The sequence below is a fragment of the Macaca fascicularis genome, chromosome 4 (genome assembly GCF_037993035.2).
Source record: "Macaca fascicularis isolate 582-1 chromosome 4, T2T-MFA8v1.1".
Lineage (NCBI taxonomy): Eukaryota > Metazoa > Chordata > Mammalia > Primates > Cercopithecidae > Macaca > Macaca fascicularis.
The window spans coordinates 54,660,561-54,686,400 of record NC_088378.1 but is presented as its reverse complement, the minus strand read 5'-3'; the positions used below and the strand labels follow the sequence as shown (position 1 = coordinate 54,686,400).

General features: G+C 34.9%; 1 protein-coding gene across 1 annotated transcript in view; it reads right to left on the bottom strand.

Annotated features, from left to right (window-relative positions):
* The window catches only part of ADGB (androglobin), a 232,929-nt gene that overhangs the window by 26,929 nt on the left and 180,160 nt on the right, over positions 1 to 25,840 (bottom strand). Inside the window, exons 29-33 of the mRNA XM_005552076.5 lie at positions 21,893 to 22,004; positions 6,821 to 6,993; positions 4,252 to 4,428; positions 3,383 to 3,485; positions 716 to 937 (exon numbers count right to left, since the gene is read on the bottom strand). Of these exons, the coding sequence (XP_005552133.3) occupies positions 716 to 937; positions 3,383 to 3,485; positions 4,252 to 4,428; positions 6,821 to 6,993; positions 21,893 to 22,004 (787 nt within the window). The remainder of the gene's footprint in view (positions 1 to 715; positions 938 to 3,382; positions 3,486 to 4,251; positions 4,429 to 6,820; positions 6,994 to 21,892; positions 22,005 to 25,840) is intronic.

The following is a 25,840-nucleotide window of genomic DNA, read 5'->3' as shown; positions in this document are numbered from 1 at the left end:
TGTGAGAGACAAATGGGCCATGATCACCTGAAGCTGACTGACTGTTCCAGTACAGTCTAGGTAGTGCTCACACCTGAAGGAAGAGCCTCATTTATTTTCTCCAAATGCATTAACAGGACATTTTGTTCCCTTTAAGACAGGAGGAGTTGAGGAGTTGCTTAGGAATTCATGGAAACTAGGAGTGTGGAAAGGCATTTTCCTTTGATCAGGGATTTAGTTCAGTTTAGTGAACAGATATGAATCCACATAGAAATGAATCAAGTCAGGGTGACTTGTGCACCACTGAAAATTGCTCATTTTCAACATTTTAAAAACTACATTCTTAAAATTTGTTATTAAAGGTAAAAAGGAAATCTATCATGTAGCATGCTACAGATAACACAAAAAAATCTGTGTTTAATGACAAGTGTATGTGTAAATGTTGGCATTTTATTTTTAGCATTTGTAGACACAGAAAGTCTATACACAGAAAAAAATATACCTGCAAATTTGTGTGTGTCGGGGGGCTTTTGCCAGCTTTTATCTTTTGGTTAATATTTTGTAATCAGGTCCTTGAGCAAATTCCCAACTGTTAAGTAAAATGAAAATCTACAAATTGAAAAGATATCTTTTCTACTTTTATAGCCCTAGCCGTCACTTATGTTTAAGTTAAAATCCTTTCCACAATTTTTATTTGAAAATACATGTTTATCTTACCAATGACAGCAATACTTACTAATGTTTTCCTTCCGTGTGCTCTGCTCGCGCTCTTCCTTCCCCGGTGAAGATGCTCCTCCACTTTCGCTACTCGTGGATTTTGCCACATCCCTCAAGCTCTTGGTCAATTGCCACTTCTTCCACGCCACACTCCCTGATCCTGTTTGTGTCATCTCCTTGCTCTCTGAGCCTGCAGAATTCTTTGAGTTTGGCTCTTTTACACCACTTGCAGCTGTTTCTACTACAACAAGACATGTGCATTACTGAAAAAGCTTGCATTCCATGAAATCACATGCAAAGAGTAACAGGGCTTGATCATGGGAGCACAGATTTAGAGCAGATGACTCAAAAGCTCTATAACTTCTAACCAGAGCACTAGCAAAACTGTCACCCTAGAAGACTGACCCAGGCAGAAAGTGTGTCTGGAAACTGCCTCCATGTATTAAAATGTCATATAATAGAGGCTTTTAGAAGTTGAGACAACATAAACGGAAATGGGATATTTGAATTATTGGGGCTGCTGTGAAGATGGGCCCTGCAGGAAGTACAACTAGCCCTATGCTCACAATGGTTCATAATGGATAGACCTTTATTTAAAATTGTCTTAAAATAGAGCTGAACAGAGCTCTTTCTTGTGACGTCGTAAAGCTAGGAAATTTTTTCTTGATACTCTGAGTCTATTCAGTGTTACAGATCCCTAGCCTAGGAAAAACTATGTAAAACCTACCACAATTTCCACATTATATATAGACATTGTTTTCCTATTTATCAGTTGTGGGTGACCAAATTCATGTTATGTTTTGCATTGAATGAAAGGTGGTGATAGGAAAGTACTTAAGGGCATGAAGAAATGTTGAAATAAAAGGCAGATATGCAGTAGTCAAAGGTCGATTTCTTAAAAATATTATTAAAGTTGATGTATCCCTAGAGCAAGACTTGAGGAGATTGAGGAGGGAAAAAAAAGAGGTAAAAAGGAAACTTATTCCAGTAAGTTGAACTTAATAACATCGACAAATTTCTTATAAAATGTAGCTTACTATTCCAGGCACAGTAAGAAATAAAATAACTAAATAGTGAGACATACAGGGTACATTTGAGTCTAAATTGAAATTCAAGAATAGGCAAAATTATTTAATGGTGATGGGGGTCAAACTAGTTGTTACCTTGAGGGAGGAAATGACTTGGAAACAAATGAGCAGGACTTTCAGTATGTGGTAAGTCTAATCTTGATCTAAACAGTGGCTACTGAGTATTCACATGCAAAAATTAATCAAGCCGTACAGTTACAATTGGTGGCTTTTATTGTATGTGTGTTCTATGACAGGGTCAGGCTCTCTGAGCCCTGTTCTCAAGTAGGCCTTGTCCTTGGCCTGGTGACCCCAGTTTCAGCAAAAAATCCTGCTAAGTCAGTTTATCCAGAATGCTTCCACCCTTGATACCTAATCAAGTTCCTCTTTCCTGACCCTTGACGTCTAACCAAGTTCCTCTTAGTAATTTACCAACTACTCCCTCACCTGTACCGTTGGTTTTAAATCCCCACTTGTTCCTGTTGTATCTACAGTTAAATTCAACCTTTCTCCCCTACTTCAGTAGTCTGGAATAAAGTCTTTTGGTCATTTTTAATGTATTCAGTGTAATATTTTATACACATACATTAAAACAAAATTTAAAAAAGTAATAAATCTACAGCCTAAAGGACAAGAACTGAATCCTATTCACCTTTGTTTTCCTAGCATTACATTAGACTCTAGTAGAGGAGTGAGTACTTGAGGAGTTAGAAATATTTCAAATCCCAACTTCATCACTTTTGAGATGGATGACTTAGGAAGGATAAGGTAGCTCTCTGAGCTTTAGTCTCTTTATCTCTAAGATGACAAGAGTAAGTAATACATACCTCATAGTTGCTATAGGTTAAAGTGAGCTAATATATGTAAAATGCTTTGCCTATCCCAGGATAACAGAATTAGGATGGTATTTGCTATTCACACTGTTCATATGAAAAGTTAATAGGTACTATTTTTATAACAATTATTGAATTACATTCCTGAATATACACAAATGGAAAAGCATGATTTGGGATGTGAATGCCTTCTGCCTCCATGGACACCTCAGTGTGGCGATAATGCAATCGGTCAAGTGGCTGTGAGAAGACATTGGTATTATGAAGGGCCTGTCTGCAGGCCAATTCTGTCTCTGGCTCTGAACTTAGAATATTACTGATGGTCTCTGGTGCCTGTGTGCTTATTGATAAATCGGAATAATATTATAATATATGCTTAAATGGGTTGATGTATGACTTCTTTTTGTTATTGTTTTTTATTATTATTATTAGAAAGGTGCCAGATTTATAGTAATAAACCTACCTTCAAGTTTTATACTGCTACTTTCTAAATAGGTTGCATCATTCTTTCTGGTTTTATCATTTGTTAAGTGGAGAAAATCACATCTCCTTGCACAGTGTGTGTGATGGGAGAGATGTAGGACTTAAATGGGAAAATGTGTGAAAGTGATTTGAAAATTGAAGCACTGTTCATGTAGTTATCTGAAATTGTGCAACTTTTTATGATCCTCAAGGAATGAGGTTCTGAAATGTCTCCTTTTTACCAAGCACAACCCACTGATAATTTTTTAAGAAGTGTCAGTCACAGCACTGTGCTCTGAGGCAGCTGGGGCAGGATCCACTGACCTTCTTCCTTTGGTTTAGTTTGGCTTTCAGATATAGGTGGACTCTCAGCATCAGATGTTTTCTTAATGAACCCGCTAAGGTAATGCAGACGAGCCTGAGAAGCCTAAAGAACAAACATGAGCAGCTTTTTAAAAGCTCTTCAAAAGCAACAACCAGTACAGGTAATACATATTAATGGTATTCAATCAAAAACGAAACAGGAAAATGTGAATTAAATAGGGCATTCTAAATGAAGCAGGCCAGCTCTTCTTCATTATCAGATAAACTTAAATTCTGAATCATCCATGATTTTGACAGTTATTTTTGAGAATAGATGAAGAAGCAGCCCTAAAAAGAATACGTTTCTGGGCGTACTATCTTAGATGCAGCGGTTCCTGAATCTTTTTCATCTGCCCCAATAACCCTGAATTGTGACACCAAGCCCTTACATGGTAAGTGTCATTGTGGCAATCACTTTTACAGGAGATAGATCAGAGACTAGGTGTGTATATTCCACAAGGGGGCAGCGCATGGTTTTTAATCCATCTAAGGCTGTGCAAAGTGTAGTAAATCACATATTAAACATTTGAATGCTTTCTTACTTGGGGGTGTTAAGAGCAGACATGCAGATAGCCAGGGCTGTGTGAAAGAATGAGGTAACCCATAGTGTGGGCCTATAATTGGTACCACAATGTGCTTTGTTTTTGCAAGTCCTTTGGGTAATCAGGGGGGTAACATTTTACAATGTGGTTATTCAATATCTGTCTGATAAAATTTCAGATACCATTACTAAAGGACAGGCTACATGGTTTTTATCAGCATGACTATTTTTTTCAGAGCATGCCTAAGGAAGAAAAGTAAAAGATGACAGCTTTTCGAAGTCAGATGACCTTGATTGCTCTTCCTGGCTCAGCTGTCTCCCATGCCTGTTTCATGGCTCGGATTTCATCTGCCCGTTCTGTATCCTTTTTCACTTCAAATAATTCTGATTCACTGTGTTCAGTGACCAACCTCAAAATCCAGTAGGGCTTATTTGGGTCTTCTTGTTGAGGGTGAACAGTGGATATCTGATAAAATAAAATAAAAACCTGTGGGTTGCATGCTTTCCTCCTTTCAAGAGGGTCTATATTTTACCTTATGATACATAATTTCACTATTAGGTATTTACTGGAGATAAATGAAAACATATATTCACAAAAGACTTGTACAAAAATGTTCATTGCAGTCTTATTCATAATACACACAAAAAGCCAACATATATGTCTATCAATCAAGGAATGGATAAACAAATTGTAATATAGTCATATAATTGGGTTCTGCTTAATATTAAAAAGTAATAAACTACTGATATACACCACAGACAGATATTATACTTTGATAAAGAAGTTAAGCACAAAAGGGTACATCATCTTGTATGTCATTTGTATAAAATTCCAGAGCAATTTAGGCAAGACTAATCTATGGTGACTGAAAGATCAGGTGTTACCAAGAGATGAGGTGTGAGAATTAGAAAATGGAATGCAAAGAAGTTTGAGATAATTCCCGAGCTTATGGAAATAATCTATAATTTATATCTTGATAGGGGCATGGATTACATGGTGAATACATTGATCAAAACTCACTGAATGTTACAACTGTGATTAGTGCATTTCATGTATGCAAATTTTACTTAAAAGCTGTACACATTAAATTATAAATTGTAACTGTGTTCACTCATAGCATCTCTTCACAAAAATGAGAGCAGGATAGCTGATCATTTCCAGGTCTGTATATACTTGCTATATATTCGTTATGAAAATTAACAACATTTTAATGTCTCATGGGATCACCTGCATGGAATGGACCTTAGGCTGGGAACAGAGGCTTGAAACTAATGTGGTTACATAGAACTTTACATAAGGTTGAGACTATGTCAATTATCACTGATAAATAATGCAGTTGGGAAGAGTGGATTGATATAACCACTGAATACAGTTTCCACCTGCAGTTTGATTTCAGTGTTACCAAAATGACCTTGTTTTCTACAATATTTCCCTAATATTCTGGTGAGAACTGACTTTCACAATCGGAAATTATTTTATTTCCTCCTTTTAACACAGGGTACATTAGCTTTTATTATTTTTTAAATTTCTTAATAGATAAATTTATCAGAGACTTTTCTGGGATCAAGATTTGATTAGGAAAGGGAGCACTGTGAAGGTACTAAGGGAGGTCTTATAGGAATCTACGGATTGGGTTAATCTTATCTACTTCAGGGTAGACTTCAGCTAAGAAATAAAATCTTTGAAATCTTTAGGAACCATTCCTGGAGTCTGAAACAACAAGTCATCATCTCTTCTTATTTGCTAATTTTCTTTTATTGTCTATTTTCCTAATGGTATTGACATCTTACTTAGCTAGTCCTGCTGGAAACCTGAGAGATATACTTTATTCCTTCTTGTTCTTTAACACCCACTTTGGATTAATAACTGCACACCACTTTCTGTTTTCTAGATAGTTCTTGATCTGTCCCATCTTTCCTTTCTTTTTTCCTGTTCCTGACACACTTTGCACTCTTTTGCTTAGATTACTGAAGTATTTTCTTGAATTCTTCCTCTGCAGTCTTTTCTCCTTTAAGTCCACACCCTTAAAAGCCACGAGGGTATCTGAAATGTAAATCTGATCATGTTAATGTGTTTCTTAAGTACCTCAAGATACAGTCCTTCTTAACCTAGGCATAAATGGTGGGAAGATTTTGTACTCCTAAGTATTTTGTTTAGAGTGCACTGTTTTTAGATAACTTGAAAATCTTCAGGCCTGTGCTTGCACTCCTCAAGTTTGCCATCCACATCCTCTTCCTTACTCCTAATCATTGGAATTTTCTAACTGGCCCTGAAGGAGTTTAGACTCATAACCTCTGGACTGTAAAGAAAGTCCCAGCCTTCCAATGAAGCTTTAATGCCCTTTTCCAGCTGACCTTTACTGACCCTTACTGACCCCTCCAGCCTTATCTCTCATACTTCAATGCTTCAAAAAACCAGATTGAGTTTTCGTCTCATCATGTCTTTACTTATTAACTCGGTTCAGAACTCAGTTCCTTCTGGAAGGGGCTGTATTAGAACCTATCCTTTCTACGACTGCACATACAACATTCAACATTATAATTCTCAGTTTACCTTCAGTCTCCTCCATTATTAGACTGTGAATTCTTTTAGGGTTGGTACTGAATCATATTTATCTTAGAAATCCAAGTGCCATGAAGGCTGTTCTACATACTAAAGTGATGGTTTTTGATACTGAACTAGAAAAGGGAGCTTGGGGAAGGTGTCCAAGGAATGTCCTCAAGGTATCTAGATGGTTTCTGGAATCAGGGAGAAAGGATGTTTCACATTTTTGTCCTCAGATGAGATAGGCAAATAAGAATCCAATGAACCTAAAATCATTAAGTAACTCAAATAAAAAAAAAAATTCCACACCCACCTGAGGCTCAAAGCGAGGTGCTTGTTTTTCTTTGGCTGTCTTTTCTTTCTCAGAAGACTTTTCTTTGCCTTTCCTTGTTATTTTGGAAGTTACTGAAGATTTTTGTCCCTCACTAATAGTGTGGGAGTCTGGGCTTCCTAAGGTAATTAACTCCTCATGTCTTTCACCATAAGCTAGAGAGACATAAAAATAAAAAATGATGAGTCATAATATAACAATAAAATAGTTTCACAGGGCACAAGGAAATCAACTCAGGGAAACATGGTTAAGCTAATAGATTTGTATTTTTTTAAACACACCGATTTTTATAAAAGTCTGACTGCTTTTCATAAAATCTACATATAATTCATATACAGTACACTCACCATTGATGTGGATAAACCCGTGGGCTTGGTACATTTATAAGACTGTGTAACCATCACCACTATACAATTTATTTCCAATATGGATGCCATTTATTTCATTTATTGCATAACTGTGTTAGCTAGTACTTGTAATACAATATGGAATTCATTTACCTCTGCTCTAATCTTTATTATTCCCTTACCTCTGATTGGTTTAGACACAGTTATCTTTTCTTTTTCTAGTTTTCTAGTTTTTTAAGATGGAAGATAAGCTGCTGATTTGTGATCTTACGTCTTTGCAATACAAGCATTTGTAGCTATATATTTCTCTCAACACTACTTTTACTGCATTCTCTGGTGTTTTTAAAACACCAGAATGAATTCTGTGATTTCTCTTGTGATTTCTTCTCTGATCCATTGGTTAAGAGAGTATGATGTCTAATTTTCACATATTTGTGAAATTTTCCAATTTATTTCTTATTGCTTTCTACTTCCTTTCGATTGTGACCAGAAAATATATTTGTATGATTTCTATAGTTTTACTTTTACTTAGACTTGATTTATTGATTTATATATGGTCTATATTGCAGAATGTTCCATGTGCTCTTGAAAAGAATGTGTATTCTGCTGTTGTTGAGTGGAGTATTCTATAGGTATCTGTTAGGTCAAATTAGTTTACAGAGTTCTTCAAGCCTTCTATTTCCTTGCTAATTTTCTGTTTAGTTTGTCTACTTATTATTAAAATTGCAGTATTAAAGTTTCCAACTATTATTATTGAATTGTCTATTTCTTCTTTCAGTTCTGTCAGTTTTTGCTTCATGTAAATATTTTGAATTCTGTTGTTAGGTTTATGTATGTTTATAATTGCTATATTGCTTGATGAAGTACTCTTTTACTATTTTAAAGTATCCTTTTTTGTCTCTATTATCATTTTTCATTTTAGACCCTATTTTGTCTGGTATTAGTATAGCCACTCCAAGTCTCTTCTGGCTATTCTTTTTATGGTATTGTTTTTTCCATATTTTTGCTCTCAAACTATTTGCATTTTTGAAACTGAAGGGTGTTGTTTACAGAGAGCATATAATTAGGTCATGTGTTTGTTGGCCATTCAGCCATTCTCTGCCTTTTAACTTGAGAGTTTATTTAACTTACATTTAAAATAATTATTAATAAGATAGGATTTATGTCTGTCTTTTTATTATTTCTTATACACTACATCTTGTCTTTTTTTATTTCTCAATTCCTCCACTACTGTTTACTGCTGTACCATTTTAATTCCCTTGTTTTTTGTTTGTTTGTATAGATTTGGGGGTTAGTTTCTTAGTGGTTGCTTGGGGATTATAATTAAAATCTTAATTTATAATAATCTAGTTTGAATTAATACCAATTTAATTTCAATAGTGTACAAAAACTTTGTTCACATATTTTTGTCTCCCTTTATGTTGTTATTACAAATTTCATCTTTACACGTATTGAGCCATCAACACAGACTTATGATCATTGCTTTAAGCTGTTGTCTTTTAAATCAGATAGGAGAATACAAAAAGTTATAAGGAAAAAATACATTTACATCGACTTTCACATTTATCTATGTAGTTTTACTGGTGCACTTTATTTCTTCGTGTAGATTCAAGTTACTGCCTAGTGTCTTTTTTTTTTTTTTTAGCTGGAAGACCTTCCTCTAGTACTTTTGTAGGGCAGGTTTGTTTTCAAAACAAACTGCTTAGGTTTGTTTTCTAAACAAATTGAAAAATATTTTCAGTTGTTTTCCTGGATTATCTTAATTTCTCCTTTATTTTTGAAGGACAGCTTTTCCGGATAGAAAATTCTTGGTTGATAATTTTATTTGCAGTTCTTTGAATATGTCTTCTCACTGGCTTCTAGTCTCCCTAGATGTTGATGTAAAAATTTGCTGTTAATATTATTGAGAATCCCTTGTATGTGATGAGCCACTTTTCCCCTTCTGCTTTTGAGATTCCTTGTCTTTCTCTTTAGAGAGTTTAATTATGAGGTGTCTAGTTCTGGGTCTCTTTGAATTTGTCCCATTTGGAGTTTGTTTAACTTCTTGAATGTGCCAATTAATGTTTCCCATCAAATCTGGACATTTTCAGCCATTATTAGTTCAAATAGACTTTCTGCTGCTTTCTCTTTTTCTTCTCCTTCTGGAGTTCCCATTATGTATATGCTGGTGTGTGTGATGGTGTCCCACAAGTCTCTGAAGATCTCTTCCTTTTTCTTCATTCTATATCCTCAGACTGCATAATCTCAGACTATCTACCATTTTGTGGAGAAAGCTCTGCACAATCAGTAGTTTTCATTCAGCTTTGTAAGTGCAGTCTTCCAGGAAATTATCAAACAAGTCAAATAATGATAAGTCTTTGGGAATAAGACCTTGAAATAAATCCAACTCCATTTTACTTTTTCTGGCATCTGCCAATATGTGCCAGGAATATTGGCTGTTTTTTTTTTTTCCCCCAAAGCTACTGGTGAGCTGAGGAATGGGACAAGTTAAAATGTCATAAAGTTTCCTACTCTTACAGAAATCCAACTGTTTTTTTCCTTGAACAAACAATCCTCAGTTGTTGCAGACTTTTGTAAGCTTCCAGAGTTCTGAAAAAGTTGACTGTCATATTTTTTTTGCCAGGTTTTTCATTGCTTTTATGGAGTTACTAATTTTTGGAGTTGTTACTCTGCCATTTTCACTGACATTCTCCAGGATTTATTTTCTATCCAAACCTTCTGAGGATCTGTGCATGCTGTTTTTCTGAGATAGGGTCCTGGAACAGTGGAAAAATTCATAGAGCCTGGAGGCCTTGTCACAAGTGCATGGAATTACAGAGCACTCCGTGGAGGAAGGTGAGATTACATTCTAAGCAGTTCGGCTCTTGTCTGTGATGGGTAGGAAAAATATTGACTGATTCAAAAGTGAGTAAAAAGTTAACAGAAAGAGAATAAGGTTATCTAAATGAGAGGAAGGATAAGGTTTAAAATTAGAGATTTAGAAACAACCTCAGGAGAAGAAGAAAAAAAGAAATAAAAACAAAGATTTTTATAAAAAGCATATAGTAAAATCAACTTTTTTCAGAAACTCAAGATAGAAAGTAGGAGAGGCTACAGAGAACACTTTTTATCCGACATTCTTTTACATCTTTTGTCAGCCATAAACTTGGGGGTGGCAGAAACACTGCCTTCACAGAAAAGCAAACTCAGTGCTGCTGCTTTTCAGTCTCCTCAGATCCTAACCCAAATATGAGGTAACCAGTCTTCAACCACCCTCACTGGCCACAGCTACCACCTCAGCTTCTGGTCCCAAGAAAATCCAGGTCCTAGAGCTCTCAATGCCAATAGAGTGCGGGATTAACAGAATTTTAGAGCTCTCTTTGTGGCCTGTTTTAGATAAGACAATCTCATAAAAACTGAGCTAGAATAACTCATTATTTTCACTTTGTGCTGCCAGACAAGTCTGTATCTAATAATGCTGTGTTTGTTGTCACAAAATATTGCTGCTAATGCTTTGCTTATTGTAACACAACAATTCACAATGTTGGTGAGTGTAGAAATCATACAGATAACCTGTAAAATGCACATCTTGAGGTCCACCCCTCAGAGATTCCAACACTGTAGTCCGGTGAGGGGCACAGAAATCTACAGTTTAAAATTTACCTCACGTGATTCTGATACAAGTGGCCCGTAGGTTGTACTTTGAGAAACATTGCTTTAAGAAGTCTGTACATTTTTCCCTTTTGTCAGAGAAGTGCTACAAAGGGATGGGCTGAAGGGAAGAATGCCAATGACAGGGTTCAAAGAAGCTGAAGGTACCCTTACAAGAACACTTCTCAAACTTTAGCCTGTGTCAGAATCACTTGACGGGCTTACCATAGAACAGATTTCTGGGCACCAACACGAAAGTTTCTGATTTGCTAGGTCTATGATAGGGCCTCAAAATGTACATTTTTCACAAGTTTCCAGATGGTGCTGAGGCAGCTGATCTAAGGATCACACTTTGAGAACCACTGGTTTACTTTTAGAAGAGTATAATTACCTTTCCCCAACATGAAGGACATGAGCCTTATGCTTTATTAACCTTTTCTAACAATTTAATATGGAAGTGGTGAGGGGAAAATATTTAAATAATGTATTTATTTATTATTTAAATAATATTTATTCAATCTTTACTGTGTTTCTTTCTAAGTCTCACGCGTCCCAGCAGGGTATATTCAGAGAAGTTATATAATTTACTCAAGTCTCCCAACTGATAAGAATTGAATGTGTATTCAAATGCAAGTTCAAAGAACCTGTCAGTCCCTTTCAAACTGGAGTCTCGTAAGTCACCCCATGAGCAGTGTAAAATAGTAATTGTAAATAGCCCATATTTATACATTGCTTGGTGCCCAGTTATTAGCTACTTTCAAATTGGGGGACAGACCACCCTACCAGACTGCAAGGGGACTGTGAGAACTCTATAGGAGTGGAAACTTGCCCTTCTGCCGACAATCCCAGCTGCTGAGAAGTCTTGCTGTGGGGAAAATCCTTTGGTCCAATAGTCAAATGACCTGGAGGTGAATTCTGGTTCAGCTGCTAAATAGGTTAACTTTTGTAGGTTTATTCCATCCTTTGAGTCTAAGTTTCCTTCTCTGTGTAATGGAGATACTAGCACCATACCCAGAGAGCTTAAAATAATCAATATAGAGCATTTAAAATAGGATCATATCTGGTATCATACACCCACTGGGTTTTTTAAATGCTTAACAAATGTCAGTTGAAATTGAATCTCAAGCTGCCCCTTGAAGCATTTCTGGGGCTTTCTTGTCTTACTACACATAATTTTTAGTGTTTGAGTAATACATTTGGGTGTATTTGATTCCACCAAAGTTAACATATATAATATTCAATTTTACATACACAAAGTATCTACTAAAGTGTCAGGCACACAGCAGGCATGTGCCATCCTTCTTCTTTACATTCTTAATATATAGAATAAAATAATTTCCAAAATTTTAATGGCATTATTTAGGGTTACCTTTTCTCACATAAATTTTAAGTTCTTTGAAAGCCAGAACATCATTATATGCCTCATTTTAAATTCCTAATTTCATCTAGTATAATGTTGAACTAATAATATTACTCATTATCAGATTGTTTAACTTTAGTACATAAAGCTTTACAGGAAATATGTATGTGTTGGGAGTACATATAGCAGTAAGATGCAAGAAAAAACCATTCTACTAATCCAAGAATTATGAAACATGTTACTTCACATTGCATATTTATGTAATCAGAAGACCTCTAGAGGAAATGACCATTGGAATAAATTAGTATACCCATGGAAGAGAGGAAGTGCTCAGGGAGTACTTGTTGATGAAATAAACTCTAAAGGCCATTAACATTATGCCTTTAGGTCTCCTCTTACAGTATCCTGCATATATCCAGAACACAGTAGACAGAAATCTTCAGTGGATAACAAAACATATAAAAGTTGTAAAAATTCGGTTTTGTTTTTATGATTAAAAGTGAGTGCTTAGGTTTATATCTCAGAAATAAAATCTGGTTGGAATTTGAAAATTTACATATTTCTAAGCTAGAATACCTGTTTAGAACAAAGTATACATTTATCTAGTACAGTCATACTTGATAAATATAAATAGAAAAGTCTCTTTATATATATAAATAATATACATATAACATGTATTTAATAATGTTTGGTTTCCTCAAAGACCTTGAATTGACTGCACCATGCATTCATTGTGCCAAATTAATAACAGTACAATATTAATTATAGCTAAAGGAATAGTGTCATAATACTGCTAATAAAATTGAATGAGACTTGAAACCAAATATTTTTGAGAATGACAAGTTTATATTTGTTTTTGCAAATAGATTACAACTTCAAAGACCCAGGCCAGCAACACAAAAATGTAACATATTGGCAAAAGGAATTTAAAATCACAACACCATTAATTATACATGAAGGCAGGTGACATCACTAAGTACTATCTGCTCAAGGTTCTCTAGCCTTCTGTTTTCTTAAGTGACCATGAACCATCTCAGTAAGCAATTTTTACCAAAACTTAGGTATTAAAATATACTAAAGGTGGCACTGTTGCCGCATGTTAACCAGAGACCAAGCTTTCTTTTTTTTTTTTTTTTTTTTTTTTTTTTTTTTTTTTTTTTTTTTTTGAGACGGAGTCTTGCTCTGTCACCCAGGCTGGAGTGCAGTGGCCGGATCTCAGCTCACTGCAAGCTCCGCCTCCCGGGTTTACGCCGTTCTCCTGCCTCAGCCTCCCGAGTAGTTGGGACTACAGGCGCCCGCCACCTCGCCTGGCTAGTTTTTTTGTATTTTTTAGTAGAGACGGTGGCTCAAGCCTGTAATCCCAGCACTTTGGGAGGCCGAGACGGGCGGATCACGAGGCCAGGAGAGACCAAGCTTTCTAAACATTTATAATAGAAATATCCTAAGTTGTACATAGCTATATTTCAGGTCTTATTCTTTCTTATCATGGGTTACAAAAACATGAAATTTTGAAAAATATATATATATACTGTATTTTTCATATAAATTAAATGTTGAGTTTAAATAAGTAAGTGGGGCAACATTGACTTCAGGATGAATATCAGATTTAACTTAGGTCATCAGTGTACTAATAAAAAACAACAACAGAAAACCCTTAGCCAATTTCTTCTTGATACAGAGTTTTATATTTTAAAAGTAAGCTGGCTGAGCATAGTGGCTCATGCCTATAATCCCAGCAATTTGGTGAGGCCGGGGCGACTGGATTGGTTGAGACCAGGAATTTGAGATCAGCCTGGCCAACACGGTGAAACCTCATCTCTACTAAAAATACAAAAATTAGCCAGGCATGGTGGTGCACGTCTGTAATCCCAGCTACTTGGGAGGGTGAGGCATAAGAATCCCTTCAGCTCAGGAGGAGGAGGTTGCAAAAAAAACCAAAGTAAGCTAAGTGGATAAATTAAAGACATTAGTAACTGAATTTTTCTATGTATGTAATTTTTCTATGTATGCAGTAACTGATGTGTGAAATATATCATACACTTCAAATTAGAGCAGGTAGATTTTGAGTTGTATATATAATTGATACATAGCAGCTGAAATATTGACATGCTTTAATCAAATTGACTAAATATTTATAAACATGACATTAAAGATTTAATTATTCTGAATTTGAAGGCTGCTTGACTTTCAAGAAGATTGCCTGACAAAATATTCTTTCAAATAGAAAATTTTCCTACTTCATTTTAAATACAATTTAACTCTGAATTTCTTTGTTGCTTTTCAGTAACAAACATACTATGTAATCCAAAGTGTAATTTGATTTTAGCAGCTGGTCATTCACACATAAAATTTTCAAATGTGATATCAGGAAATAAAACGTAATTATTTCTGAAGACATTTTTTCTTTGGAATGCATAATAATGATAATAGCATTTTGTTGAGTGTTCATTCATATTATTAATTTTGCACCATTATCCAATTCTACATATTTACATTATTCTATTTCATGAATTAAACTACTATGTTCATTTCAGATATTAATGTTTTTATCTAGTTTGCCACTAGAATGTTAATAGTTACCCATTAATGTACGGAAAAACATAATATGGGTCATATATATCTGATAGATGTCTTTATATTACTTTTGTGCTCACTAAAGTAATATAGATAAAGACATCTCTCAGAGACATAGTAAAGATATGAAACCAGTACTATTGTATACTGTTATTTTTCTCCATTCAAAGCCCTAGATGGAATTTAATTTCCATTAGATTCTTAGCTGTACCAGCCACTAACTGTGTGACTGGGGGCAAGTTTCTTAAACTGTTTGTATCCCAGTTCCCTCATCTGTAAAATGACAATGCTGTAGTAATAACACCTACTGCATAAGTTTATTGGGAAGATTAATTGGGTCAATATATGTAAAGCCCTTCTTGGACATAAATGTTAGCAGTTCCTACCAGTACCATCAGTATCACCACTACCACCAGTACTATTATGACAATACAACTTGTTAGAGTATCTAAAGAGCTTACATAATACAGTGGAAGATTCTGGGCTTTGGAATAAATCAGACTTATGTTAGAACTTTCACTCTGCTCCTTCCTAGCTATGCAAACTTAGGCAAATTATTCATAGCATCTAAGGCTCATTTCTTCATCTGTAAAACTGGGATGGTAATAACTACTTCCAAGAGATTTTGTGAGAATTGAGAAGAATGAATGAAAACTACTAAGTAGAGTAAGATGGACATAATAGCACTCAAACAATTATAATTAGAATAATTAAACTTCTAGATCTCTCCAGAATTTTCTTATTTATAAAATTTAAAAGTACCATATTTTTCCTGATTAAAATAGTATGTGCTCATTTAAAACTTCCCATTTACCTATTTTTCATTAAAGCTTGTTTTTAGATATCAAAATACAAGTAATAAAGTAAAATTACAAATAATTTCAACACCCAGAACTAACTACTTTAATGCATTGGTATGTATGATCTTTATTTTTTTCTGTGTGTATGCCTTTTCTTCTTCTACTCACTTAAGTATTTTTAAAGAGAGGTGGTAATTTAGGGTCACTAATGTCTAATATTATGAAGTCTTAATATTAATAATTATGAATTTCTGTAATCTAAAGTGAGAGGAAACATTTCTGAATCCTCCCCACCATTCCTGATGTAGAAGGAAATGGGAATGGCCTTGAATAGTGAGCTACGTGCAGATAGCTCTCCTTGTTGCTGTGTCCCTCGTGCTGTGTTCTCTGGCAGGAATCAGTCCCTCTTTAGGCATACGTGATGCCCAGTAAGTGCTCACTTCCTCCACACATTCCAAGGTGTCATTTCTTTTATTTTCCTAAATATCCCAAATTTACAAAATTTTACATAACACACTCAACATATAAGTACTGAAGCCAAATTTCTAATTATCACAGAAGATATACACAGATATTTAAATTATGTATATATATGTTTTATATATAATAAATACATTTAGTCAAATATATTATATTTCATATGATATAATAAATATAATATACATATCTATTATATAATATATTATATTTATTATATATTGTATAATTACATATTAACATAGAAAAAAACATAATACTGCCCTCTATCAGAGTAAAGATATGAAAGCAGTACTACTGTATATTATTATTTTCCCCATTCAAATGCCCTTGATGGAATTTAATTTCCATTAGAATTCCTAGCTATGCCAACAACCAGCTGTGTGATATATATATAATAAATATAATATATATATTTAACTAAATTTAAGACTATTTAGAGATATTTTTCTTTTGCACCATATTAGACAACAATTTAGAGAATTGGAAGAAAGCAATTCTAGTCAATAACATTGTACTATATGATGCTATTGTTCCCTGAAAAGCTTAAAACTTTTTCACAAATACCTCCTCCTTATGATTGCACATTTTTATGAATCTCGTTTAAACATTATTCAGAAACAAGTTTTCTTTGTGAGCAAGATCTTCAATTGAATTCAGCAAGGTTGTTCTGTATTTTTCCTTTTATGATTTATGATGAGATTATTTGTTTTCTAGGTTTATGCATCTAGGTTTATAATTTATAAGTACTCTAAACAACAGTAGCATGACTATTTTGAGCTTATTGAGACAGGTGTAACACACTATTATAATATAGAAATCAGAATTATAAAGAGTTACAGGCAACTCATGAAAAAGCCCACACTGTTCAAAACAAAAGCAAAACAAAACAAAGCAAAACTGACTGTCATTCTCTGATCCATTGAAATTCTTAATTCTCAGAAATGTAATGTAAAATCTACCAGTCCTACAAATTATCCTTGAAGAACAAAGTGGAAATGAGAAGAGCTTTGGTGAACACACAAGCACACACAAAACTGTGCTGTTTCTTTATTCTTTCATTTCTATAATTGTGAATATTTTATTTGCACTTAAATCTTTAGCATAAAATATTTAATTCCACTGGTATTAGGTATATACTCTATCTACTTCTTTGCAGCAGGGGAACACAAAATTACCACATGATTTGTACCATCCATTATTTCAAACAGGTTTCTGTTAATTGATAGAGAAAAAGGAGAGAGAGAATTTGGTGGGGGCCGGGGCCAGGGGCAGGGGCACAGTATGAGCTAACAGATTTTGCTTTGAACCACAGGGGAAGTAGGGATAGGGTAATGGTTACATTAAGTGAGAACAAAAGTGGCAACCTGACGGGAAAAAACATATAAAGAGAACACGGTAACATGCAAAGAGAAATAAACATAAACAACTGATAGATTTTTTTTTTTTTTTCATTTATTTTCCATTAGAACTTGGTAGGTGTGGGTGGTGAGTTGCAAAATAATCAAAGGGCTCACATTCAGAGCAGTAGATAACCCATAACACGGGGTTAGGCAACGTTAGGTGGGTCCAGGAAACCTTCACAGCTGAAGATCCAGAGAAGGGAATTGGGCCGGAAACACAGCCTCAGGGAGCAAGCTGCCAGGAAGTGATTGCCACAGCCAACTGCCTGTGCAACCACAACAAGGGAATCAACGGGTGTTTTCGGGCGTATTCAGCTTGAGACGTGGCCTGCAAGGAATTTTCAGCTTCCATATGACATTTACTCACAGAATAATTGTGTTCTCTTCTAGTAGGCAAGAATATGAGATCGAAGCCGTGTCTGCTATTTCAGACATTCCCAGTGTGCTGGGCTGTGGGGCTGTTGGCTTTAGGAGGGGAGGTTGAAGTAGAATGGGCAGATGTTTTGGCAAAATTCATATTCCATGACTATCCAGGGACTGTGCAAAGTGTTTTTATGTATAACACTATGGAGCAGTAGCACAGACACTTGTTCAAAAAACAATGTTCAAACCACCCCAGCGTCTGCTCTGGAGTTATCCACATAACACACATGAACAGCAAAGAGGAGGCCACTCTGTGGCGCCTGTGTTACCACTTTCTCTTCCTGTGTCTATGTGGAACATTGATAAAAGATCACAAAACTTTCTCGTTGAGCCTGAACACAGCCTCAGAATCTTGCCCACATAGCAGGCCAGGATGCCATTAGGATTTACACATACCTGAGGTCGCTGATGTGGCATGTTCATGCATTCATTCAATAAACACTTACTGACATCTCCCGCTGGTGCTAGAGATGCAATGATGAGATCAAGGAAGAACACATCCCTGCCCAATGAGAGAGCAACCTCAGAGGAGGCCACACAATGTGATGCTGTTTGTGATGCGTTGCTATGGAAGCAAACTCAATACATTTGAGTGGAAATGGGAACTCTTGGTAACATATATTTTTATAGCTTTTCTTTGAATTTTAAGACACATAATAGAATCTATACCTTCTAATAAAGTAAGCCTAGCAATAACAGTTTTCTCTTAACTTCTATACACACAAACTTCTTTAAGCTCTTTCTTGATCAGGTCCAGGCAGATAATAGAAGCAAGCAAACACCTGAACAGAGTTGTTGGCAATTAATAAATAGGGTAATAATAATAGGAGTAGCTTATGTGTATCCTTTCATTTACTCATTCAGCTAATATTGTGGGGTGCTTACTGTGCGTATGGGATCTAACTAGGGATAATGCAAGGGACGAAACAGGCAAAAATGGACAAAACTCAGTCTTCAGGGGCTTACATTCCAATACAGGAATATAAATAATAGATAAAAATGACTGCTTCTTAGAGGACGAAAAGGACTAAGAGTTTATGTCTTATCCTAAGTGTGTTGTATGTACACTAGAAATTCTGAATGATGACAAAGCCTGCTTTGGTGGTGGCTACCCTCAAGTGTTTGAACTCAGGTTAATGGGGCCCAGGAAGAAATGGAGGCTTTTACATTTTATGTTATGCCCTTTTGTATTGCATGGCTTTATTTTATTTTAAAAATAACATGCATATATTATTTTTATGGTAAGGCAATCAAGCTTAAATTTGAAAAAGAACATAAATAGAAAATACACATTCTTTCAGATTCAATTACTAGATTGCCCAATGGGCTATAAAGCTTACAGATACAGGCTGTTGGAGATTGCCTTTTGATTCTCTTTTTTGAAAGCGATAAGTTTCCTGGCCAGGAATATTGAGAGTAGTTTATATTTTGAAAAAATAAGCCAGAGTACTCTTTCACTAGAAAAATTATTCTTGGCTGTATGAATGTCTTCTTTTGAGAAGTGTCTGTTCATATCCTTTGCCCACTTTTTGATGGGGTTGTTTGTTTTTTTCTTGTAAATTTGATTGAGTTATTTGTAGGTTCTGGATATTAGCCCTTTGTCAGTGAGTAGATTGCAAAAATTTTCTCCCATTCTGTAGGTTGCCTGTTCACTCTGGTGTTAGTTTCTTTTGCTGTGCAGAAGCTCTTTAGTTTAATTAGATCCCATTTGTCAAATTGTGTTTTGTTGCCATTGCTTTTAGTGTTTTAGACATGAAGTCCTTGTCCATGCATATGTCCTGAATGGTATTACCTAGGTTTTCTGCTAGGGTTTTTATGGTTTTAGGTCTGACATTTAAGTCTCTAATCCATCTTGAATTAATTTTTGTATAAGGAGTAAGGAAAGGATCCAGTTTCAGCTTTCTACTTATGGCTAGCCAATTTTCCCAGCATCATTTATTAAAAAGGGAATCCTTTCCCCATTTCTTATTTTTGTCAGGTTTGTCAAAGATCAGATGGTTGTAGATGTGTGGTATTATTTCTGAGGGTTCTGTTCTGTTCCATTGGTCTATATCTCTGTTTTGGTACCAGTACCATGCTGTTTTGGTTACTGTAGCCTTGTAGTATAGTTTGAAGTCAGGTAGCGTGATGCCTCCAGCTTTGTTCTTTTAGCTTAGGATTCTCTTGGCAATGCGGGGTCTTTTTTGATTCCATATGAACTTTAAAGCAGTTTTTTCCAATTCTGTGAAGAAAGTCATTGGTAGCTTAATGGGGATGGCATTGAATCTACAAATTACCTTGGGTAGTATGGCCATTTGCACAATATTGATTCTTCCTATCCATGAACATGGAATGTTCTTCCATTTGTTTGTGTCCTCTTTTATTTCATTGAGCAGTGGTTTGTAGTTCTCCTTGAAGAGGTCCTTCACATCCCTTGTAAGTTGGATTCTTAGGTAGTTTATTCTCTTTGAAGCTATTGTGAATGGGAGTTCATTCATGATTTAGCTCTCTGTTTGTCTGTTACTGGTGTATAAGAATGGCTGTGATTTTTGCACATTGATTTTGTATCCTGAGACTTTGCTGAAGTTGCTTATCAGCTTAAGGAGATTTTGGGCTGAGACGATGGGGTTTTCTAAATATACAATCATGTCATCTGCAAACAGGGACAATCTGACTTCTTTTCCTAACTGAATACCTTTATTTCTTTCTCTTGCCTGATTTCCCTAGACAGAACTTCCAACACTATGTTGAATAGGAGTAGTGAGAGAGGGCATCCCTGTCTTGTGCCAGTTCTCAAAGAGAATGCTTCCAGTTTTTGCCCATTCAGTATGATATTGGCTGTGAGTTTGTCATAAATATACAGCCAACAGACACATGAAAAAATGCTCATCATCACTGGCCATCAGAGAAATGCAAATCAAAACCACAATGAGATACCATCTCACACCAGTTAGAATGGCAATCATTAAAAAATCAGGAAACAACAGGTGCTGGAGAGGATGTGGAGAAATAGGAACACTTTTACACTGTTGGTGGGATTGTAAACTAGTTCAACCATTGTGGAAGACAGTATGGCGATTTCTCAAGGATCTAGAACTAGAAATACTATATGACCCAGCCATCCCATTACTGGGTATATATCCAAAGGATTATAAATCATGCTGCTATAAAGACACATGCACACGTATGTTTATTGCGGCACTATTCACAATAGCAAAGACTTGGAATCAACCCAAATGTCCATCAGTGACAGACTGGATTAAGAAAATGTGACACATATACACCATGGAATACTATGCAGCCATAAAAAAGGATGAGTTTGTGTCCTTTGTAGGGACATGGACGCAGCTAGAAACCATCATTCTCAGCAAACTATCGCAAGAACAGAAAACCAAATACTGCATGTTCTCACTCACAGGTGGGAATTGAACAATGAGATCACTTGGACACAGGAAGGGGAACATCACACACTGGGTCCTATTATGGGGATGGGGTCGGGGGAGGGATAGCATTAGGAGATATATCTAATGTAAATGACAAGTTAATGGCTGCAGCACACCAACATGGCACATGTATACATATGTAACAAACCTGCACGTTGTGCACATGTACCCTAGAACTTAAAGTATAATAAAAAAAAAGAAAGAAAAATTATTCTTCTGGAATTGAAGAATTTGTGAAATATTTTAAAAGCTTGTATGTAATGCTATATATTCTCAACAAATATGGGCAAATATAATTTTATAAATAGAAAAATTTCTTATACATTTTTGAAATGTTCAAAAGTGTAATCAATTAGTAATTTTTATTAACTAGACAAAATGTGCTTGCATTACATCTAACTAATCATATTTTTTTCCTTATAAAACAGGCGGTAAAAATATTGAAACATATAATCAATTAACACAACAGGAAATGTCACAGGATATAGAGTATAAATTATAATGTGTAATAAAACATAAAATGATGTTTTCATGACTAATCAATTTATTATTAAATATTTAAATATCAACTTATTATTCAAATGTAAAGTGCATGTTTAAACATTTAGGGTGACATACCTTTGGTATTATTTTTCTTTAAGTCTTTCAGTGCTTGAACAAATGTCAGCTGGCTTTCAGTGAGAGGCCAACTGTTATACAACACCGAACACTGTATAATATACTTGTAATTCTGTGAAATAAAATGCAATGTTTAAAAATGATAAGAACACACATGGTATGTGCCTAATGTCATTTATTATGCTAGGTATATGATAAATGCAGAATTTTCCAGATCAGACAGCCATAATTTAGTTAAATAACGCTGGATGTTCTCCAAAACCCTGTAACACTACACTTTATAAAAGTTTAATAACCTCACATCCCCACCAACACCTGCCACTACCCAACTTTATAATTTTTGCGAGTGCAGTGGGTATAAAATCTCACTGCTATTTTATTTTGCATTTTTAAGATTACTATAGAATTTGAGTATTTTTTCAAAGCTGTTGGCCTTTAGGGTTTTCTCTTCTTTGTGATCATGGCACAAAAAGTAGTCTCCTACATTATTATTATTTTTATGGATTAAAATTTTATAGTTAAATGTTCACTATATCTGGAATTCAACTTTATGTATGATGTTAGCTAGTGATCTGGTTTTATTTGTCTCCATGGAGATGTAATTTTCCTAGCACAACCTTCTCAATAGTCCATCTTTTCTTCATTGGTTTATGGTGTTGCCTCTATTCTATATGCAATTTTCATAAAAATATGAATCTGTTTCTATCTTACTTTCTCTTATTGCTCCATTTACCTATGTATGCATTAATTAATACTGTTTTTACTGCTATATCTTTTTGTCTTTGGAAACACTAAGACACACTTTGCTCTTTTTTCCCAAGTTTCCTTAGCTATTTGTGAATTATTATTCATTCCTATGAATTTTAAGTATCTTTAGAAAATTTCGGAAAAATACAGTGGGAATTTTTATTAGGATTGCACTGAATTTAAAGACAGATTGAGGATAACATATGTTTATACTGTTACGCCATCTCACTGAAAAGCATGAAATGCTTCTCTATTTATTCAAGCCATCTCTGTCCTTCAGCTGGTTGGACTACTTTCTGTATCCTTTATTCAAGTGTTAAGCTTTTCTATGTGGAAAACTGACATAATTTTGGTTAATTTCTGGGTATTGTGTGATTTTGTTGCTATTATTAAAGGCATCATATTCTGATGTCTAATGCATAGTGCCGGTGTAGAGGGAAGCTACTGATTTTTGTAAGTTGTAGTAGCAGCACAGTATCATGATTAAGGGCATGACCTCATGAGCTAGAGCTGTCTAGGCTGAAGACTTGCTGTAGCACAAACCAGCGGTTTGGCTTTGAGCAAGTCACTTAAGCTTCCTGTCCTCCAGGTCCCTTGACTGTGAAATACAGATAATAAGAATATTTACTTCAAGAGACTGAGGTGGGCGGGTCACCTGAGGTCAGGAGTTCAAGACCAGCCTGGCCAACATGGTAGAGAAACCGTTTGTCTAAAACAAAACAAAACAAAACAAAACAAAAAGATTAGCCAGGCATGGGGGCACATCCCTGTAATCCCAGCTACTCCGGAGGCTGAGACAGGAGAATCGCTTGAATCCAGAAGGTGGAGGTTGCAGTGAGCTGAGACTGCACCACTGCACTCCAGCCTGGACTATAGAGTGAGACTCTATCTCAAAAAAAAAAAAAAAAAAAAAAAAAGGAAGAAAAGAAAAGAGTTGATAAGGAGATTTAAAGATCTATGTGTGAAGCACATAGTATCAGGTGCATAGTAAGTAATAAGTAAGTCAATACATTATTAGTTAATACTATTAATGTCTTTGGCAATTTTGCTAAAATCTCTTAGTTCTAAAGTTTGTTTATTCTGTTGTTTTTTCTTGGGCATGTGATTATATTATCTGCGAATAATTCAATGATTATTTAGAATAATCTTTTAATTATTTTGTTCTTTGTATCATTGGTCTGGCTTTCCATGATCAAAATATTTCAGTATTAAATACTAACAATGATAGCAAGCATTCTTTTCTGACTCCAATTTTAATAGGAACACACTTACACTTCCCACATTAGTATAATGGTTTTGTATATGAGATTTGGCCATTAAGTGTAAAAGTTTTGGCATATAACATTTATGATGAAGAAGTTCTCTCCTATGCCTAGTTTGCTAAGAGCACATTTTAGAAATCCATAAATAGGTGTTAAACTTTATCAGATGTTTCAGGATTATACGATCATTCTCATCTAGTCTATTACCGTAGTGACTAATACTGATAGATTTTCTAATGATAAAAGATTTCTGAATTTCTGAGAATAATTCTGTCTGATTGTTTAATACACTGCTAGAATTGGATATCTATTATGTTATTTGTAATTTATCACCTATGTTTATAAATAAATTTTACATTAATTTCTTAAAAAGGATTGGAAAATTATATTGTTTGTTTTCTGTAACAAATTACTTTTTAAAAGTCTGTTGGACCTATCCTGTAAAGCCAAAAGGGCCCATGGTGTTTTGGAAAGGGAAGACTTAGAAGACTTTGAATTATCATTTCAATTTTATTATTCTTTACTGTTTTATTCAGATTTTCTGTTTTCTTGTGAATCAACTCTGCAATTACTCCTCTCCCCCACCCTCAGGAAGTTATGTGTTTCCCCCTCACCCCCAGGTTTAATTTAATTTAATTTAATTTAATTTAATTTAATTTTAGACAGAGTCTTGCTCTGTTGCCCAGACTGGAGTGCAGTGGTGCAATCTCGGCTCACTGCAACCTCTGCCTCCCAGGTTCAAGCTGTTCTCATGCCTCAGTCTCGGGAGTAGCTGGGACTATAGGCATCTGCCACCACGCCTGGCTAATTTTTTGTATTTTTAATAAAGAAAGGGTTTCTTTACCATGTTGAACAGGCTGGTCTCAAACTCATAGTCTCAAGTGGTCTACCAGCCTCAGCCTCCTAAAGTGCTGGAATTATAGGTGTGAGCCACTGCGCCTGCCACCCCCCTCACCCCTACCACCCTGTAGGTTTTAAATTTGCTAGCACAGAGCTGTTTCTAATACTCTTATTTTTTTAACCCATTGTCTGTTGTTACACCTCCACCCTATTTTTTGTTCTGTATTTGATTAATTTAGATCTTCTCTCTCTTTTTCTCTTTTTCTTATTTGGTTTTACTAGAAGTATGTATATTTTATTAATCTTTAAAAGTAGCTTGGGTTTTATTAATCTTTGTTTTTTATTCCACATTTCATTGATTTCTGCTCTCATCATTATTAAAATCCTTTCTTCTTTTATCTTTGAGTTACTTTTTGTTCCTTTTTTGAATTTTGATTTCAATAGCTCAGCTCATTTGTTTTTAATCATCCCTGCTTCCTAATGAATTAATCTAAAAGCTGCATTGTATTTTTACTACTAAAAATAGTAGTAGTAAACAAATGCTATTTTAGATGTTGTTTACAAATTTTAATTGTTATTGAATCTTGTGTATTTCATAATTTATTTTCTAATATTCTTTTAAACTAAAGAATTATTTAGTATATTTAGTATATTTTATTTAGTTTTATCATTTGTAAGATTTAAAACTCCTTGTTAATTATTAGTTTCTATTTTATTGCGTTATGTTCAGATAACATACTATACGATAGGGATAGTTTGGATTTTATTGAGGCTTCCATTTATTGTCTATTACAGGATATTTAAAAAAAAATCTCGTGTGCGCTAAAAAAGTATAGTCTCTGCTTATTGGGTAAGGTGTTCCATATAGACATCTAAATGATTAAGCTTATATTTAGATTCTTTTTCAAATTCTCACAATTACATTTACTTATTTTGTTTTTCAGCTTGAACTGTCAGTTTCCATGAGGCATGGGTTAAAATCTTCAATTATTCAAAATTTACTTATCTTTTTATCTCTGTAGTTCTAATAGTTATTGCTTTTTATTTATTGTGTCTAGATAATTAGGCGCCTATATATTAGTTATGGCCACATCTACTT